The sequence below is a fragment of the Pavona decussata genome, unplaced genomic scaffold, assembly GCF_977016875.1.
Source record: "Pavona decussata unplaced genomic scaffold, jaPavDecu1.1 SCAFFOLD_23, whole genome shotgun sequence".
NCBI lineage: Eukaryota > Metazoa > Cnidaria > Anthozoa > Scleractinia > Agariciidae > Pavona > Pavona decussata.
The window spans coordinates 800,880-821,633 of NW_028145446.1; the positions used below are offsets into that span (position 1 = coordinate 800,880).

Genomic DNA, 20,754 nt, shown 5'->3' on the forward strand with positions numbered 1-20,754 from the left:
AAATTTATTCAGCTGCCATTAGAAAAAATATGGGTCCAAAAAATGATCATAATTATTGTTCTTTGCGCGCGATTTTGGAAGGAGTCTTTTATCATCTCAGTACAGCAATCGTCAAGGATTGCTTTGGTTTTAGATAATTTTGTGCACGATACGGATTAGAAAGAATTGTTAAAATTACATCGAAATTGATGATCGTTCAGTATGCTGCACCCCAGCCTTGCACCTGCGTGTTAGCTCGAGACATTTCATGCATGCATAATTGACGTCATACGGGATTGTTATTCAAACCGTACGTGGCGCTCTGTGTTTTGGACCCGACGAGCAAAGTGTATTACCTAATATTTTCGTGTTGATCGGGCAAAAACGCTGGTATTTTGTGTTTCTCACAATTGCCATCGCTGGGTTTTGAATAAATTTCCTGCAGGAATAGTGTGACATAGCCGTAGTGCTCAAACGGAACGTAGCGTTTCCAGAAACAACTCATACAATATTCTCGTTGCCAGTGAAACATGGACGGTGGTGGAGGGGATTCGTTTGATCCTTGCGAATGTATTTGCAGTCATGAAGGCGCTATGAGGAGGTTAATTTCTCTGGTAAGTAGAAATTGGGTGTTGAGGTGAAAAGAATAAACCCCCTTTTCTGCGAGTCAAACTTAAGTCGACCGGTTAATTCCTCCGGTTTTGCTGTGGGCTTAATTTAAAGATATTCAGGTGGTGTGTAAATTTTTCCGGTTTGTCGTTGCAGTTAAGAGATTCGCAGAACTACTGCACCGATAACCAGTGCCTGCAAGAACGTAAGTCTTGACTGTTTTTGATTAAACATCTTTAAACATCCTAGCTTGCATATTTTTAAGCTCAATTTAGTTCTTGTCATGTATACTGCTTCAGCTCAAGCCAGTAACTTAAATTCTTTTTCGGTATTTTCTTTATTTCTAAATTATAAGCCATGTCGCTTTAACCTTCAACAAACTGTTTTCGTGTTTTTATTTCGGTAAATCTTCTGACAACCGTGTTAGATCTGCAATATTTAAGCTTAGCTTACTGCAAGAGCGTGTTGTTGCTTAATATCGGTGTGTTAACATTTTTATGGCTCACAGTGTTATAATTAATTTTGTTTTTCCAAATTTTAGCATGTAAATTTGAACTAACGTTGTTTTTATTTTCTCTTTCGAGTTTGTGTTTCGTTCTTATACGAAAACAAATCGTCATCCATTAGCGTTTTCAAGTCAGTTATTAATTATTCATAATGGAATGCGTAGGTCAATACGCTAAAATAAACTTCTCTAAAGGCTTGCAGATATTGATCCAAGGCAAAAATATTACACAATCACTTATTACCGCTGTCTAAGGAATATTCCTTTTGTTTGTACAATGTTTTAATGCTTGATATATGTATCGTTCTTAAAAGCAGGCATGCAGTTTTATATTTAGTTTTTTAATTGTTCAAACCTTCACAGCATTTCAGAAACAGCTGTTCGAAATTGCGGAAAGATTTCCACACAGCCCCGTACGTTGATTATACATGCACCACTGACATACTAGATAGATAGATAGATAGATAGATAGATAGATAGATAGATAGATAGATACGTTTATTAAGACACTACATGGCAGTATAAACTGAATTGCGTAGAGAAAAAAAAAAAAAATTACAGACTATTTACAAATGTATATACTAAAAATCAATAATCAAAATATATAAAACTAAGCTATTTACACATCTTCATAGTTTCACTAGTTTAGCGAGGGCCTATGCGAGTTGCGCTCCCTTCATAATGAATGACTCGGCAAAGCGCTTGGTCTTGGCAACCGGGACTCAGAAACGGCCGATATGAATAGAGTTTGAGTAGCAAAATGCATACATAATTAATGTGAGGCTGTGCGAAAAGGTGGGTTAGGAGGGAGTGGGGTGCGGCTTGTGAGTAATTTTCCAAGTTTGAGAAAGCAGGCTAAAATTCTTATTATGCACAGACTGCTATCGCAACCTGTGCTAAAGCAGATTAGTTAGAAACTTAAACACTGTCCCCCCCTCCCCCTGGGCAAATCCTCTGGTATTTGAACTTTTGAAGGTTGACTTGTTTAAATTCATGCAAATGCCCAACCATAGTCTATAGTGCCGGATTTGATGGTTAAATGCTCCATTATGCATGCTGGCCGACAATACATGTAATATTAATTAAAGGTACTGAAGCTATGAAATTTTCTAATCATCATACTATAGTTTTATACATACCTTCAAAACGTTTTAAAGACTCTTTTTGAATTGTGAGCCCTTGTTCACAAAATCAAGATCTTGTCCTTGTAGCTACCCATGGTTAAACAACCAGGCTAGGGAGGGGGGGGGGGGGGAGGGAAAGGGGGTCAAACTATTCATTTGGCAACCTAATTTCTCCAATTAAGTTCATGAAAAGATGGGCCCTTGTATTTGGTGTAATTTGGAGTGACTCAAGAGTTAAGCTTAATATTTGACTGTCTTGAACTTGAACTTTTCATGTACATGTACGTTGGTGCTAGTGATTGGCCTAAAATGTAAAAAATGGCTTGTGGTACATAAATCAGGCACAGTCAGTGAATGTCAAATGTTCTTAGCACAGCTGAATTAAATATTCAAACAAGATCCTTTTACATTTGAAAGCTCTAATATTAGAAATTTGGCAAAATTATCATTGAAAGTAAACCTTCCATATTGCTACTTCAGTGAGAACATTTTTGTTTCTGACAAACTATTTTTGGGCTTACCGATACTAGATATTGTGTTAACGACAATTTTCTCCCACAGGTTTACAGAATTAGTTCAACTGGCCTGGTTAAGTTCAATGTCATAATCGACTATTGAACAACTTATTTGTTTGGGTTAACCAAAACTGTATTGGGTTCAGCACATGAACAGTTTGACGTTTGAAGTGGACTTTGGCCCTCATGAAAATAACCTGTCACAAATGCGTTTTTATCTCTCTAGAACACTGTTCTGTGGTAATTGACTATGCGCTATCTCAAGCTCTTGTCTGGAATGATTTTTTGTTTATTTATTAGGCCTGAGCCCCAGTTAATACAGTAATAATATTATTTTTAGTTCAATTCTTTATTTTTAATTACTGGACGGTATTACTTTACCACTTGCAAATGTGAAGCAAATCTCAAGTGTTGTCAAAAATGACTCAGAACCATAGCAACGGACCATAGTGGTTGAACAGATGGTAATAATTATCACGACTTGACAAAAATGTAAAGTTTTGAATTATATAAGTGTGTACAATAGATGACGCCCTAAAACAAATGGTTCAAATTTAAAAATGGACCAGCACTTAAAAATACAGGGAACCTTGGCCTACATATAATTTAGTCACCAAGCATTTCATTGTAGACATGGAGTTCAACATCCTATAGTCTATGCGGCAACGTGTAACAAAAATTGACAGATATTTTTTTGAAATTATCTGTGCAGTGCAAAAAAGCTAGAGATTTGCATTTAAAACTAACAGAGGATTTGTCAAAACTTTTCTTTTTATTCTATATGATCTTTTTAATGGCCTGTACTGAGTTAAATGGACAAGTTAGCCGTTATACTGGTCATCGACAAAAATTGACTGCCTTTTATTTCTCATTATTTGTGTGTGTTTTGAGTCTGGTGTTCAAACAGTGAACTGCACTCAGTTGGGTAGACAATCCATTTAAAACTGAATGCTGAATGTGTTGTAGTGTGTGTAATACACCACCAAAATAGTAGAACTGAAACTAATTCTTGATGTAATTGAAATCTCAAAGTCAGCCAAGTTAGTTAATTATGAATATTAAAGTTGTTCAGAGCCCAACTTAGTCAAACACAAGTAATTAATCTGTAATCACATGATTACTTCTTTTGTGGATATATAAATAATGAATCTGGTTCCATGTCTCAGGGACTAGGGTTCGATCTGTGTGTACAGAGACTTCCCAAGCTTATTGGTGCTGGTTGTTGAGTTTTGTTCTTTCATATTTTATATTGTTTACCTGCTACATGCTTGTCTGATCCATCTCTCTTGGGTGGAAAGTGACATTCAAGTGTGCCAAAAATTAGGTATGATTATGGCCTACTTTCAATTTTCAATTTCCCGGGTGCCGCTATTTTGGATTTCATGATGTCATACGGTTGCCGCTATTGTGAGCAACCGTATTATGTCATGAAATCCAAGATGGGGGTGCCTGGGAAATTGAAAATGAAAAATAGGCAATAATCAAATTCTGTTTTGTTCGACACAGAAATATTATTTCAAAGTTTCCAATGAAATTTGAAATTAGATTGTATTTTCAACAATTTAATGTTAATTTATTTCAAGAGTGGAGGTTTCCTTTAAACAAAGCATTTTACCTGATTCATTTTCATTCATTCAAAATGACTGGGTGCATCTGTTCACCATCATGGAGTGTGTTTACTGGACACTTTGTTGTATTTTATTTACCACACAGTTCCAGGGCCACAAGGTAATGATACGGGAGGCGACAGTCATACCGCATTCTACATCATGATGGCTTGGCTTGTGATTGCATTTGTGCTGTATCTTCTCAGGTGAATATAATCAGTGAGGGAAGTAAATAGAGCTCTGTGAATCTGCAGATTTATCTTTTGTAATTTTTTGAATATGATCAGAAAGGGAAGTAAATAAAGCTCTGTGAATCTGCCAATCTGCTTTTGCAGATTTATCTTTTGCAATTTTTGTGGATCAATGGATTTGGCCTAAACTTTTTAGTTTGGATCAAATCCGTCGATGCACAAATATTTTTGCCACAATGCAAACAAAGTGATAAAATCTGATATCTGGTCTGGTAAAAAAAAAAAAAAAACTGCAAAAATCCATGATTCACTGCATTTAAAGAATCTGCAAGTTCATGGAAATTATGCACTGAATCCATAAATTATCCAAAGAAAGTTTGTAGCCAAATTCGCTGATCTGCAAACGTATTCGCCACCCTCATCACTACTCCTAGCTGCAACCTGATTTTGGTCACAATGACAAGCTTTAAATTGTAAATGAACGCTACTTAAAAACGAAAAGTTTGATAATATATACCCACAAAATGAGAAGCTTTTGCCATATTGTGATTCACTTCAGTCATTTCTTGACACCTAATCTTAACCTACATTTTTTTAACCAAAATTTTCCTTCAATGTGCCAGGTTTATGAAAAAAAATATTTTAGAAAGTTTGATGACAGGTCTGGTTTTTAATAGCTCCTATATTTGTAGCAAGCTTATGCTTACAGTGTTTGTTGCACGTTTTTTGCTTTCAGACCCCAGAGTATGAGACAAGGTTCAGAGAAGCCAAGTCGAAGCGATGTAAGTCGAATGGTTGAGGGCAGAACTGCTGAACTATAATGTTGAATTTTAGGTCAATATTTTGTTTTGCTCAAAAGTACCTGAGGTTTTGCATGTGACTTTCAATTTAATCAAAGAACTGATGTTTTTTTTTTCTCCCCAAAGTGTTTGTTTTCTGCTTTTTTCTTCAATTTTCTTTTGCTGTTTGACATTTTGGCATCATTTTTCTCAAAACTAAGCATAAATCAGCGCATTGAAAAAAAATTAAAGCAAAAAAAGCAAAACAAAACAAAAACAAAACACAGGAATCGGCTATTAAATTGAAGACTACATGCAACAATTTAAGCTCTTTTGAGCGAAATGAAAGATGAACCTAAAATTTGACGTAAGATGCTTATGCTTTCAGCCCAACCTACCTACATACATTACTAGTCCTAGTACAGTCCAAACTGTTTTAGGGATACCTTATTAAAGCTGTATTACATATATGCATACACACATACGTAGTTAAACTTTATTTACATGCAAGAGTACCACAAACAAGCCGTAGTTGGACAGTGTTACATTAATAATATAGTTGATTTGTGTCCTTGGTCCTGTAGAGTTTGCATTTGGGTTTGAAAGTTAAGTACTCCACTTTAATTACTCCAATAACATATTCACATGAATCTTTAACTGGAATGCTTGCACATTTTGCCAGTCATGGTCTCTTCAAACCTTTCATTCAAAACCCTGCATTTAATTCTAGTGCAAAAAGTAATAAAATTTGTTTTGTTTTTTTTTTCCTTTTCAGCATGGCCCAGGGCCACAGCCTCCTGCTCCTCCAGTGCATTAGATCGCACCAATCAAGTTAATAATGTATAGATTATTATTAATAAGCTGCTATTAATAGTTAGTTATTTAGTAATAGTGCATATAAATAATAAGTTAGGTCTGTAAAGTCTAATATTATCCAACTGTTGAAACTGTCGGTGTAGAGGAAAGTGACAAAATTTTCATTGTACTCAAAAATTTAATTATCTTAACTTCTGACCCAACTGTGGATGAAAAGGACTTGCTGTAAATCCTTGAATACTTTTCTCAAATGTAGGATAAGGCAGCGGGTGCTAGTTTGAGGGAGGTGCGTATTCAAGGCAGGGTCACTAAGTTTATTTTTCCCAAATGGTGGCCATACAGTCACTGAGTATTAATATGCAAAGTAGTGAATTGTGATCATGTTGTCAAGAGTACTTCATCTTTGATTCTGAATTACCGATGATTGTATAAAAGAATGACAGAAAACAACTAAAACTGATGTTTCAGTCCGTGGCACAGAAAAGAAACAGAAGGGGTGGGAAGGGGCAGTTTATTCAAGGATTTACAGTACATTGTTAATTAAGGGACTTTCATTGACTGCAAATTTTGATAGCAATATATGTAGCTGTAAGTTGCTTTTTTGTAAATAGCATATTTCTTGTGTTTATGAGGTTATACGAAGATAAATGTGACATCAATACATGTAGATATTTCAGGTAATTCAAATTTCTAAACAAAGCAACTATGAATATTTGGTTATAATCCTTTTTTGTAGGTTTCTTATATTAGTCTATACTAAAAGTTAGGCAAGCTGTAAATAGATCCAAAAGCAGATGAGTTTTGTTCACAGAATCTGTGTTCTAATATGTTTGGCCGGAAGTCCAGATGAATTAAATCTTCACAGAATCTGTGTTCTAATATCTTTGGCCGGAAGTCCAGATGAATTAAATCACAATTTAAGTTTAAGGGTATGGGATAAATACTGTTTTGAGTTTGGAAGATTCACATCTTTTGTAATGGAAAGGGTATAAATTTTCAATTTCTCAAGTCAAACGTTTTGTTAATTCTTGCCTGTTCACAGGGTAACACACTTTAAGTTGCAGAAACTGCTCTTAAACTAGGTCTGGTGATGTGCAGTTGTTCTGATGTTAACTAATATAGGAGAAAGATGTAGAACCAAACTTCAATAATTAAAAATTAAGAAGCATCTGAAGAATCTGATGTCTGCATATTTCTGTTAAGGCGTTTGGGAGGGGAGTGTGGGCAAGGGGTCGAGCATTAAATCAAAGTAATTTTTTTTGTCAAGTTCTTGTGGGTGGGGAAGCATCCATTATTCAGATGAGGTTAAAAATCCTTGCCCAGGGCCAAGTCTCGCAAACTTGTCCATTTGGGCTACTTCAACTTAATGTAGAAGCCCAGCAAGGGGGTGTCCCTTGTTTTCTATTCCAAATGCCCTGTGGCACTCTTTCAATGTTACCTGATGTCGATGTTGCTGTCGGAAATTCAAGGGAAAAGAGCAGGATCTTAAAATAGGCACTCTCATAGCCATTCATGTACATTTAATAATCCTGGCGGTCAGAAGGCTACATGTATCAGTACTGTAAGTGTTTCCTTGATAGAGGTCATTTGGAGCTGTTCCATTTTAAGTGCTGTTGCTACTTTTACACCCATGCAGCTTGTCTGAATTTACCCCAGCTTGAAGGTCTTAAGTTAAAAATTTTCTGGTGAACTTTCTTTAAATGATAAGATTTTGTCAGGAACTTTTTTTGGAGTTTTTAGTAGCAAACGGACAATTTTTGGTTGACTTTATGCTCAGTTTGACCTTTTTGGGTCCAGTGTTAACTGAAATAGATTTTTTTCTGGTTGTAACAACTTGGGCTGGGTTGTTCGAAAGAAAAATTACGGCTAATCTACAATTAAAAGTTAATCAAAGTTTTCATTTTGCTTGTCAAAAATGGTTTTAAAGGCTAATTTCAAGCTCAAGGTTAAGAAAAGTCTAAGGCAAAACTGAAGGCCAACAATGTTTTGGAAGAATCGTCATTGATTAGTAATTAAACTCGAACCAGAGTTCACATTAATCCAGGATTAGCTTAATGGCCTTAATCGGGCTTTCAGCACTGAGCCTTGGTCTCATTTGCACTTCCCCACCACCAACATATCTGCATACCCCCCACCCCCCTCCCCCTGGCACACAAGACATGCGTGTCACTGATGGATCTGCACAAGCAAAAGCCAAGGGTTATAACAGCAGTATCCTATGTTAAAACCCTTTAAGCCCTAACAGTGATCAACATCAAATTAATTCTCAATATTAAATATGAAATACATGTGTAACATGTATATGCACTGCGGATGAAAGATTGAATAGAAGAAAAGGTTCTTGCAGTTATATATGCAACCAGACTGTTGCGAAAAACCTGAAAAAAAATTCAGGCTTGAACGGGATTTGAACCCATAACCTCTGCCATGCCGGTGCAGTGCTCTACCAACTGAGCTATCAAGCCAACTGGGAGCTGGTCATGTTCTGAGTTCATAATATACCCGTGAACAATAAATGAATATGAAATATTAAATATGTAATATATGTGTATTGACTGTTGAAACAGATATAAAATTTCTCCCCGTAATATCAATGGTTATTGGTCCTTATTCAACCCCTGAGGTCATGAGAATTAAAGATATGATCACCCAAGGTGAATTTTCTTGATACTTTTATTAATAACTTCTCCCCAGTACTTTTATAAGACAAGTATGGAGCCAAGATAGGAGAATTTGTTCTTTGATATTAGGGGTTATAAGCCCTAATAGTGATCAGCATAAAATTTATCCATGTAACATCGATGCTTATTCAGTCCCTGACGTGACTTTTCTTGGTGTTTTATTTTTAGTTATAATTTCTCCCAATTACTTTTATAAAAAAAGTATGTGACAAGATAGGAGAATTTGTTCTTTAATATTAGGGGTTAAAGGGTTAAGTCACCTTTTGATATTGAGGTATCAACCTGAGCCGTGTATTGACTACATTGAAACAGATATTTGTTACATTGTAATGTTTGACAGGTCATTTGGAAAGTAAAACAACGTCTTAAAATTAATAGAGAACATTGCTAGTGTTTTTTGTCTGAAAAGGAATGGTCACTGTTCCAGGAAATATGGTAAGGTGTGGGGGAACCATATATTTACGTTACGACATTAAAACGGCAAACTGCATCTTCTGAAAGTCTGTTTATTTCCCTTCAAATTTAAACCACCTCAAATACTTGTAATACTGATTACCTACATATTTAACCTACCAAAAAGCGGTACGACAATGGACCATTATTCGTATTCTCTGTGTTTCACTGGATCTAGCTCGTAATAGAGACTCTTGGGGGGGGGGGGGGGGGTGGTTAATATTAAAAAATATATTTGCATGTGAAAAAACTCCCCCACTACATCACATGCAAGCTAGTCCCAGCTTAATCCGGAGAAAATGAATACTGTCTATTCACAGCCAATTATGCAAATTACACAATGAAATTAACTGAATTCAATACTAACACTGTTCATCCAGGCATTTTAAAAACACGCAAGACAATTAACAATCAAATTTATCCTGAAGTCTTGCTATAACAATTAATAAATATTTGCATTAAAAAACTTTTTCTGAACCCCCAAAAGTGGCACTTACAGAAAATGTAAAATGTCATAGCAAACACTGGGTTTGGATTGGGTGAATTGAACTGTGGTAGGACAGAAATTAATGAAGATGTAGAGAAATTGAATGGCACGTTTGAAAGTTTCTCAGTACATTAAAATTATAAACTATTAGTGTGTAAGCATTTGTAATAAAATAATTATTATTAAACCTGATCATAGCAGCTAGTAGCCAGTGAGAGATCAGAGAAAAGCATCTTTTTAGAAAAATCTCCTTAAAAAAAATCCTCCAAACGTTTGTCTCTCCATGTTGCCTATTACTTGTACGGTCAACGAGGAAACAACCACCTTGTTCCCAGGCTCCTATAGCAAGTATTTCAAAGAAAGAAGGGAAATTTCAAGGTCTATGCATATCACCCTGCAAGCAGAGCCTCCTTTAATTTTGTCTCTTTCTTTACTGACCAAAATCGAGCAAGCAAAAGAAAGGTTCTGCTAGCAAGGTCCATGCATATATGTCCCCTCCTTAAGAACGTCTGGTTCTGCCACTCTTAGTACAATCAACAGCACCTATTTCATGTTATTTCTACTTTAATTTTATTTTTGACATCATTCTTTAAGTGCTAATGATCGACCCTAAATTACCATAGATAACTGAGGACGTTGTTGGAATTTTAATACAAAATTTGAGCCAGTGGAATGAAAAATAAGGGAAAATGAAAACTTATAATTACTGCTATTAAGGAATAGCGTTTTCACAAGCTTTGATTGCCAATTAACTCAAATGTTGGAAATTATTTACTATTCACCACCCAGTGTATCCTGGATTAAATCTGACAATTTTTTAGCCAATTTGACAGAAATAAAAAGACTACCTGGGGATCGCCATCTGCTAGTTTGGTATGTACCAACACTGAAAACAAAAACTTTTCGCCTCAGTGTCTGTGAGCTTGTGGTAGATATTCACCATGCCATGACTGTGAATTTTACCTTGCCATTCAACAAATGGAATAAAGAATGACTTGAAGCAACTTTTTTTGATCAACTTAAACCTTAAAAGGTTTGTAATACTAACAGCAGGTTTGGAAAAAATCAGTAAAACCTGAGTAATTAAAAGACATTCAAGATTTCATTAAGTCACCTTCACCAATTACAAATGACAGCAAAGACTAGTTACTGCATAAATATCATTAATTAAGCAATTTTTTTTTTATCAAACAGATAATCAACATCCTCAAATGTCCAACTATAACACTTCGCTAATTATCTGCATTAACAGACAAGCAAAAACAAAGCAGTCACCATATTCAAACTAATTATAATTAACTGACTTTTTCATCAACTTAACTGAGTTCATCACGCATTCAAATTGTTTGTCAACATTCCACTTTTGCACATCCTGTCAGTTTAAATGTTTCTTCCCCGGGCAATTAAATAGTCTTGAGTGACTGTCCCTCCTTTTACTAAACTGCACAGAGCCTTGTACTAGTAGAATCCACTTATTCTAGCAACAAATGCTGGAGGTATGTATCATGATCGAGTTAAAGCCAAGTAACGGAGCACTGTTATCAATCCATCTCTTCCAAAATCTCAGCTTGTTTGCTGTGAAGCAAGGCTTGTGCTTCTTCGCTTGTATTCTTGGGACTTGGTTTAACTTCTGCTGAGGCATCCCTGAGAGAAATACGACAGAAAAAAAAAAAAAAAAGGAAAAAATCAAGTGTTGAAGAATTTAGTACTGTAGCACTAATTGGGGACACATATCAGTGAAATAAATACCATACTGAACAAAACATTTGTTAAAAATCCCAACTGGTGGGAGGCAGTCCAGTTGGCTATTTGACAAAGTGTGGCCTTGAAAACAGGGCTAAGTGGGACTGGAACCCGGAACCTCTGGATTACAAGTCCAGTGCCATTGAATCACTGGGCCATGCTACCTAGCCTCCCGCAAGAAGAAATCATGACATGACAAGAAGTCTACATTATATGTCAATAATATTGTTATTGAACAACACACTTGGAATGCTGTGTGAACACTGGCATTAACATTGTCATGTAATCAATTTAGCAGTTTAAACTGTTTCCAAGTTATCTCCAATGCAGCTGTTCTTTTGGTCCATGAAGACTTAAGTAACAGCTGTCTAAGAGACCAGTTTCACCTTGAAGAAATGTATGTGAATTCACATCTCATGGATTTAGAAACTTAAGCCCTTGTACACGTTAAGATCTACCTATTTTATTTTTGCCATACTACACACATTACAAAGTACAATACAGAATACAGGTTTTCGAGTTGACGGTAAAAAAAAAATGGCGAGGAAACCTAAACGAAATCACGAGTCTTACATACATGAAATTAGGTTTCCTCACAAAATACAACAGTGAATGATCAGCTACTTTAACTATGGATGAGTAAGAGGCAGAAGATCGGAGAACACATTGCATGTTAAAATATCCTAAGTATATTGAGAATGATGTTTTATGCAGTCAATGACACAGGAATTCTTGAAAAAAAGAAATTTGAGTTCTTCCAACAGCAGTTGAACCTATTGACTGTCCTATTACTATAATTAATAGTTCTGGCGAGACAGGAGACTCAGGATTGGTCTAAATAGTAGTCTAACTTGTGGTTTCCTTGCAATTTGTATTGTAATGTGTGGCAAAACAAATAAAATAAATAAAATCTTAACCATACTTAAAAAGCAACACCATTTTTATTGTGAGAAAATATGCAACCTACTTGATGGGTGATGTGCTGGATGGGTGTACTCCCTGAAGTCCAGTTAAGTACCCCATCAACTGAGAGATGTTCTCCTCATCAGGGGGTAATGCAGAAACCTGGTAAACAGAGGAGTGAAGTAAAATGAACTATAAGCAGGATAGTCCAGATCAGAGTTGATAAACACTCAATGTCCACAATAATTCTACTCATGTGTCTTTCAATAACATGTGGATTCTGAAGTTCAAGACTCAACCAACTGTTACACTTTTCACTGCTGTCAATCACTGTTAGAAGCGGACCTCTAAGAAAACAAAAACGTTCAACTCAACGGGGTCAAAAGATCATGTTCATGTACTGTGACTGCTGGATCTTGATTCACTTTGTCAGTTTCTCTATTTTTGCAGACAGTCTCACAATCATGAGACAAACGATCAAATTGAGATATCAAAACTGACTTTAGTTAGTACATTGAGGGACACAGGTTTGTGGCTCGGGAGACTACCACTGACTGAAATTTCTTCCATGTTTTGGTAACTTACTTTATTTATATAATTATGTACTGTTATTGTCTATTTTTGTCTTGTTTCTTCAACTAAACACAGTATTAGACAAAAAAAAAAAAACTAACCCCTGAAACTTTTTTATTATCTCCTTCTCTGGATGTCCCTTTTCCAGAAATTTCATTGAGCTAGAAAAAAGAAGAGAAGGAAGATGTTAAGTCAACCTACAAGACAAAGACAGAAATCAGTAATATACAAGAGAAGCTTTCTGTTTTTCTTTTTTCAAAACGTCAGGTTCTTGCGAGAGTTTGACTCACTTTTTTCTGTATCAGGACTGCTTGTTGAGTGCAGTGCTTGAGGTATTCCGAGCTCTCTCTTGTACGACTGTCTGATTCACCAAACTGCCAAGTACAAAGAAACACGCAATCACATGGTAATCATTTAAAAGTAATTATAACATTATACATCACCAGCATCCCCTCTGCCACCAGCACTGCCACCACCACCAAACTATCCTTTACTATAACTGCCATCCTTGCCACCACCAATGCCAGTGTCATCACCATCACCACCGACATCATCAACACCAAAACTACACTAATATACACTCGATTGCAAAAACGTCGACACCTAAAACGGTGTCAACGATGAGACCCAATGGATTTGTGGGTGGCGTTTTAAACAATAAACTCATTTCCATAACCAATATTTTACCATTCTCATTCTTTGCAATAAAAAAAAAAGTGCTGACTTAATTCTTCCGAATAATTTTCTACCAAATATTACTTAAGTTCATTGCCTGTTTTGAACGTAGGCAAATCGGGAATTGTATATCACTCAAATTGGCCCTTGTTGGACAACCTGGAAAGCTTGGACAGTTTTCATTCACCACGTGCAACTAACTTTGGTCATTAACCGTCGCACGAGAATAGAATATTATGCAAATAAATCTAGTACACTTATACCCATAAAGCCATTGGGTCTCATTGTTCACGGTTTATGCTTTTTAGGTGTCAATGTTTTTGCAATCGAGTGTATATGGATTTTATTTTCATTCCCACTAGTAAACCACATGAAAGTTTCCCACAGGTCTTTTATCTGAAACAACTAGGACTACACTTTCCTTTGTTGCCATGAATTTGGAGCCAATAAGCAAACAACCTACTAAGCAACAGAGCAAAGGGCTAAGGCTTCAAATGTCAGCACTTACATGTACATGTACATCTCTCTGTAATGGACTATTAATTACCTTATCAACTCTGTTGATAAACCAAACATTCGTTTCACGTCCCCACCCACGCAGCACCACTGAGTTTCTTTAGGAACTAACCCTCTCCCCAGTACTGAGCACCTAATATATTTTTGCTGTTTTCCGAGCAAAAATTGATACACGAGAAAACAAGAACAAAGGCCAACACAAAGACGTTACCTTGCTGCTGTAAATGGCAAAAGCAGTTTTTTCTGCAACAAGAGCTGCTCTATAATCATTCACACAGGCCTTTGCCCTTGCTACAAGGTGGTAACTGGAAAAATAACACAAGTCAAATAATTGTTCAGAAAACGATCATTGTTGTTGAAAACACAAGACATGGTAAATATATAAGCATAGGAAGGCAAGTTACCTCATGGCTGTGTGGACACTTTCTGGACCATGATACCTGGGAAAAAATAAAAATAAATTTTAAAGTGCCTGAAAACCCTACACTTAAAAAAAAGTCAAACCTATCTTCATGCACAGCTCAATATATTGATCCTAAGTATATTACGTCCTTGTCATGGAAAGTTCACTTGACACCAGAGAGCTAATTTCAAAACTGTTAAAGAACAAAATAAGATTTTTAATAATCTGAAGAGATATCGAAAAGACTACCAAAGTACATTGTAAACAAAGATAAGCCTTCATGGGCACCTGACTATAATAAAGTAATGCTTATCATTTGGCTGTACCAAGGGCATATTCACATTGATACTGCAATCTGCTTCCAGATGTTGTTTTTACTCATTTGTAACATCTACCATAATTTCTCCCAACAACATCACCAGTTGACAAGGCACACATTTAATATTTATATTTCCCATTTTCTATAAAAATAATCAAATGCGCATTACAGACATTACAATAAAATCCACAAGAAAAAAAATAATAATAAGAACCTGTTAACATTACAATAATTGTACTATATTATTACTATGGAATAAAAAGATGAAAACTATGTACAATATTTACAATTGGCTATAAGATGCAAGTTGACTTGAATTCCTTCAGGAAACATTGCCCTGATGTTTTATCCATTGCTTTGCTCTTTGTTTGAAATAAAAACCTATGATTATGGGCAAGATTTCTGTTTTTATCACAAAACTGTACTTACTTAAGTTGCACATCCAGAGCTTTTTCTAGAAACTTTTCTGATATCTTGAACTCCCTTTGTCCATGAAGGATGAGACCAATGTTGCTCTGAATGAATCAAAATAATGCGACAGTAAAGGTTAATTTACACGTATAGATTTATTAAAAATAAGTATGTTCAAACACATGGGCCAATTTACATGTCAGCCAACTGATTTATTTTTCTGCTGGTATAACACAGAGCGAAAATTGGCAAAATTAAAAAAATCAGGTTGCCTTTGTCTGCTAACCCATTTTCTCTCCCCCCCACCCCCCCCCAACACCTCCAGCATTTTGACTGAAGTGCATTACTTACATCAAATGTGGCCATGTCTGGGTGTCCCTCTCCATACACCACCAGAGCCAAATATCTGGCTCGGTACATGAGCTTAAGAGCCACTGATGCAAGGCCTGCGTTATGACAGTAGAGTGCAAGGTGAACCTGTGAACCAAATACAAAGGAGGAAATGAATGTGGTTAATGGCCTGGATTAATTACCAAACATCGTCATATAAGGAAGGAAGGAAGGAAAAGAGGGAGGAAGGGAGGAGGGAGGGAGGAAGGAAGGAAGGAAGGAAGGAAGGAAGGAAGGAAGGAAGGAACGAAGGAAGGAAGGAAGGAAGGAAGGAAGGAAGGAAGGAAGGAAGGAAGGAAGGGAGGGAAGAAAGGAAGGAAGGAAGGAAGGAAGGAAGGAAGGAAGGAAGGAAGGAAGGAAGGAAGGAAGGAAGGAAAAGGGTGGGCAAGGGAGAGATTGAGTCTTCTGCTTTCCTGTTTGTTACTGACTTTACACCTGGTAAGTCATATATCGAACAGGAGACACAGTGTTTCATCACATATCAAACACTGAGAAGAGAGTTGAAAATACAACGTGTAAAGGAATATTTTTGACAAACTTCCAGGTTTTTGATATTGTGATGAAACACTGTGACGAGTGTTTGATATAACTTCTCAAACAAACTGATTTTGAAAGGGGAAATTAAGGATGCAAAAATGAGGAGTTTTTCATCAGGGATCCACACGTCATGGTGCATGATTTCCCTTTGTCTTTGGCTTTTGAATTATTAATGAGTTTGAGAAGAAGAAGTTCAGAGAACCAAGTACTGTATAGACTCGTGCTGACTTACATAAGCAATGATTGTGTCTGGGTGATCCACACCAAATACTCTCTCACAAACAATCACAGCTTTCCTCTGATAACTCACAGCCTGTAGAGTGAAATACAATGAACACACTTACAGGTTAGCCAAGTATGACATAATCCTGAAGGTGTTACGAACAGCTGATCACAGGGAAATTTTAAGTAGTTTCTGAAAAGCTGCTTTCCTCTAGACTGTATTAGGAAAGTAATAAAATGTTTGTAGTGTTAATTGTGGAGTTTTTTTCTCTCTCTTTTCTATAGATGATTGTGATCACTGATTCTACTGCTGAAAATGTATCACAGGTATTTTTTTCAGTCTCACCTGGAATGGCATATTTAATTTCTTCAAAAACTTGAGGTTGTAAGTTTTAAGAAATAAAAATAATGGAATCTTTAACACTGTGCTGTTGAATTACTAGCTGATAATGATATTTTACTGTTCTAGCGACAAGGGCAATATAAAGTACTCCACACTCATACAAAGTGTGTCTGCTTTTCCGAAACAAATTATACATTATTTACTGTCAGAACAACAAATGAACTAATTTTCTTTGATGCTGACCTCGTAACATACGTTAACTTTTTTTACAATTAATAAGTTCTTCCTTCTTTTTGCTTTTTCATTTGTTTTTCTTTTTCTTTCTTTTCTTTTCTTTTCTTTCTTTTTTGCCTGCTATCTAGAACCTAAATTAGCCAGGGAGCTAACAAGACAACCTAATGGTTTATTTAGCTTCCTTGCTTTACACATTAATTTAACTAATAATTAATTTAATATATATAACACCATTAAAAGATTGTAATAATCAACTTGTAAATAGAAAAAAAAAACACAAATAAACATTATCATTATCATTATCATTATCATTATCATCCATTATTGCAATTGCAGTTATACTACTCTTACCTGAACAGCATCTTCTGCCAAGTAATGGAGTCTTGCAATTGCCCTGAGAATTCAAATATTTACAGCAATTAATAAAACACGACACTTGCAACATTCTGGTCTTAGAGTCACAAGTTTAACAATCTTTCCAGGAAAATGTAATGTGAACTTGTTCTGGACAGTTATTTTTGGCAAGTTACTGGCCAGTTGTTTGCAGTTATCTGCCAATAAATTTATTTACGGCACTAAACAAATAAACAGCAGAAAAACGTCCTGTTCAAGAAGTCAATACCTGTAGCATGTAGCAATGTCTGCATGTAAGGGTCCATACACTTGATGGAAAAGATTAAGAGCCTCTACCATCAGTTCATGGGCTTCTCCAAGCAAGCCTGCATTGAAATGCAAAGTAATAACATTAAATTTACAAAGAACATGCATACAGTCCATCAACCATGAGTAAACCCCTCTTATACGTAAGAGTTCATTAATTTCAATGAGACCTACAAGACTATTGATGTCCATACCACGTCGCCTTCTCAATTCCCTTCCTTTCCCTTTCCTTTCACCACTGTTATAACTCAATCTCGTATCCAGAGTCCTCAGGAACGAGATTGCTGTTAACTCAGTGTGACAGATGCCTGAAGGTCCTGCATATGGGGCTTATGGCTGGGTTGTGGAGATTGCCAGCAATGAGAGTACTATTAATAGTGTCTGAGAGCTGACTGGTCACAGTGGAGGCCCCTGTAGAACCCAGCCATCCACCTTCCATACTGACAATGCAATGCGGTTGTTTATTGCTTAATTCTCTTTCAAAATGCTCCCTCTTTTGGGTAACCACTTAACAGCAAGGCGAGGTACAACTTATAAAAAGAATTCAAAATTACAGTTACATTTGTTCCTAATAGCAACGAACCTCCTTGAAGTCGTCCTTGGGCTGCCTCAAAAATGGCTGATGCATCATATGCCTGGAAAAAAAATTGGAATCTTGTTAAATTTTTCCAGTACTGCATGCTGTCCTATTACCACAAAGCAACGTTTTTGATCAATTTGTGGAAATTTTTGCCAACTTCCTGATCAGGCCTTCCACTCAAACAGACCAATCACAAAAAGGACCTGTCAGAGATAGTGTCAAAAACGGAACTAGACAACTCTGTTGGCCACAAATCTTGCATTTTGATGATCAGTTGGAATGGAAACCATCACAAAATTGGCAAAAAGTTGTCACCAACTTATTGTCATGAACAATTTGTTAAGTGCAGCTGTGTTAATAACTACCAAAAAACTGTTATATTTTAACCACCGTATTCATAACCACCAAAAACTGTTTTACTTTAACCACCGTATTCATAAACACCAAAACCTGTTTTATTTTAACCACCGTGTTACTAACAACCAAAAACTGTTTTGTTTTAACCACGGTATTATGCATCATGCATGGCAACAGTATGGAGTGGCACTGTAAAACAATCTTGTCTACCAACAGTAAGTTGTTAAGCACCTTACCTTAGGGTTGGTGTGTTTCACTATTGGAAACAGGTTCATGATATCGTCCTCTGTGAATGTCGGGTGCTTCCTACTTTCAAAGTCATACTCTCGCAGCAAGATCTGGACACCTTTCAATACAACAAGAGGAAGCAAATTAATTTGCTTCACTACAAGAAAACTGTCTTTTAAGGTCGAAAATTACTTTGAACCAGATGTGATGGTATTTGTTGCTCACTGATTTCTTATCATGTGCTCTAAATTAGAAAATCACGTCTTTTTAAATGTAGTTTTGTTATGGCACAGCATTTATTAAGCTTTCATCACTAACCTGTTCTTAAGCAGAAAGATCTCAGCAATGAAATTCTGTGAATGTGATACTTCAAAAGGGCTTCATCACTATTTTTGCTGCAAAGAAATAATACAACAAATTTAATAAACAATCAGTTTCTTTCCTCTTCTCAAACTCTGACATGTTGGCAGAATCTTTAGTTAATCCATACCAGCTGAGTTCAAATCCAAAGTTCTTTTGTGTTTCTTCAACAATTAATTTCCACAAGTCTTCTGGAGTCAGGGTTGCCCAAGCCACAGTAGAGGCTAATGGATGAATATATAAATGGACATGATGAATGAACAAATAATAAAGATAATTAAACAAGCAGCCCATTTTGACCCACAGCAAATTGAAGTGCTGCAAGAGAATATCTGTCTAATATAATTGTCAAATTTTTGGCTGGATTTCCATTTTGATCATTTAAGCATCTCTGTCTTGAAAGAGATGCTTAAAGAGCTCAACTGGCAAAACCTAGAGCAGTGAAGAGTGGATGTGCGCCTAACCATGTTGTTGATCCTGCTCAATTCCGAAACAACATGTCTTAAATCAGCCACCAACTAGTTATTTATTTTATTTTTGTCTTTTTGTTGTTTGTTGCTGACCACACCGGCTGATAACCCTCAATACAAGGGGTTGCCGTACATAATGGAAAATAAATAAAACAAAAAAATCAGCTGAAAATTTGACCAAGAAAGTCAAGTTCTCAGCCGTCAATTGTTTCCAGTGGGATCCAGCATTAAAAAAAATAAAAAAATTAAAATGCAAATGTCATATTGGACATTCCATATAAATTTGACAATTTTGATAAAAAACACACCAGTGAAATCTACTGACCTCCATTTCCTGATGTCTTTAGCGGCTTTCTTTTACTCTTCTTCTTTTTATTAATGGCCTGCAATTAAAAATGAAAGCCGTTATGCAGCACTCTCCTGTGGTGCTGTCAAGTATATTATGATGTTAAGGTTAAAAGGCTCATACCTTTAAAGTGTGACATTTTTATGAAAAATGTGTTCTAAAAATGTAGCAAGTTCCCAAACATACCTCTTCTGCAGGAAGGTGAGGCTGGGGGGCTGGATATAAACTCTGAAAAGAGAAATATTAACTGTTATTAAAAACTGGATCTTTGTATCATGCAATTCCAGGGATTTGATTGGCTAGCAGCCATGGTACATGTATATGCCTGAAAAATAGCGACTATTAAATTGTCTCCTGGTTGTTCTTGCAAAGCAAAATAAGCAAGATCTGGCAATATTTGTTGACTGTTGGATGCTTGTTGGATACAAGATGATTATAGCCAGCACCTCATTGGCTATCTATCATCTCATATCCAAGAGACACCTGTGGAATAATATTGTTAATTATTGACCCACCATTAAGCCACTAATATTTATTTTCTAACTTCAGATCAGTGGCAAAGCCAGAAATTCATGCAACATAGGGAAGTAAAACAGGTGGAGTCCATATTGAAAGTTTTTAGAACTCATGAAATATTCAGTTCTCGTGGACCTTGTTTTATTTTTTTTGGACAGGTCTGCCACTCCAGATGAAGATAAAAAGTACAAAGTAGTTAGTGAGTTGTTCAGAAAATAAAGT

At 36.1% G+C, this 20,754-nt stretch overlaps 2 protein-coding genes and 1 long non-coding RNA gene across 4 annotated transcripts in view; 2 read left to right on the top strand and 1 right to left on the bottom strand.

The window, feature by feature from the left end:
* Positions 1-266: 266 nt before the first annotated feature.
* On the top strand, positions 267-6,944 carry LOC146485982 (small integral membrane protein 14-like). Its single transcript, XM_085102723.1, has 5 exons — positions 267-593; positions 745-793; positions 4,446-4,545; positions 5,267-5,312; positions 6,085-6,944. Exons 1-5 carry the CDS (start codon positions 510-512, stop codon positions 6,124-6,126), a joined length of 321 nt encoding a protein of 106 aa, XP_084958849.1. The 5' UTR covers positions 267-509; the 3' UTR covers positions 6,127-6,944.
* Positions 6,945-8,664: 1,720 nt separating this feature from the next.
* LOC146485983 (uncharacterized) lies at positions 8,665-10,800 on the top strand. The gene is made up of 2 exons (XR_014861414.1): positions 8,665-10,124; positions 10,223-10,800. It is a non-coding gene; the product is annotated as an uncharacterized LOC146485983 (long non-coding RNA).
* Positions 9,297-20,754, bottom strand: part of LOC146485984 (clustered mitochondria protein homolog) — a 30,619-nt gene continuing 19,161 nt past the window's right edge. For both annotated transcript variants that reach the window (XM_085102722.1, XM_085102721.1), the window contains exons 34-50: positions 20,203-20,244; positions 19,996-20,053; positions 19,331-19,424; positions 19,159-19,235; positions 18,849-18,958; positions 18,259-18,310; positions 17,638-17,734; positions 17,367-17,409; positions 16,449-16,529; positions 15,641-15,766; positions 15,308-15,393; positions 14,561-14,596; positions 14,368-14,461; positions 13,256-13,339; positions 13,067-13,126; positions 12,457-12,554; positions 9,297-11,390 (exon numbers count right to left, since the gene is read on the bottom strand). In XM_085102722.1, coding sequence (XP_084958848.1) covers positions 11,288-11,390; positions 12,457-12,554; positions 13,067-13,126; positions 13,256-13,339; positions 14,368-14,461; positions 14,561-14,596; positions 15,308-15,393; positions 15,641-15,766; positions 16,449-16,529; positions 17,367-17,409; positions 17,638-17,734; positions 18,259-18,310; positions 18,849-18,958; positions 19,159-19,235; positions 19,331-19,424; positions 19,996-20,053; positions 20,203-20,244 — 1,341 coding nt within the window. In that variant the 3' untranslated portion in view covers positions 9,297-11,287. The remainder of the gene's footprint in view (positions 11,391-12,456; positions 12,555-13,066; positions 13,127-13,255; positions 13,340-14,367; positions 14,462-14,560; positions 14,597-15,307; positions 15,394-15,640; positions 15,767-16,448; positions 16,530-17,366; positions 17,410-17,637; positions 17,735-18,258; positions 18,311-18,848; positions 18,959-19,158; positions 19,236-19,330; positions 19,425-19,995; positions 20,054-20,202; positions 20,245-20,754) is intronic.

Excerpts from the sequence above, each read along its gene's own strand:
- LOC146485982 (XM_085102723.1), top strand. The coding sequence starts at position 510 with ATGGACGGTGGTGGAGGGGATTCGTTTGATCCTTGCGAATGTATTTGC. Across the intron at positions 594-744 it reads TGAGGAGGTTAATTTCTCTG|TTAAGAGATTCGCAGAACTA; the intron begins GTAAGTAGAAAT and ends TTGTCGTTGCAG. Across the intron at positions 4,546-5,266 it reads TTTGTGCTGTATCTTCTCAG|ACCCCAGAGTATGAGACAAG; the intron begins GTGAATATAATC and ends TTTTGCTTTCAG.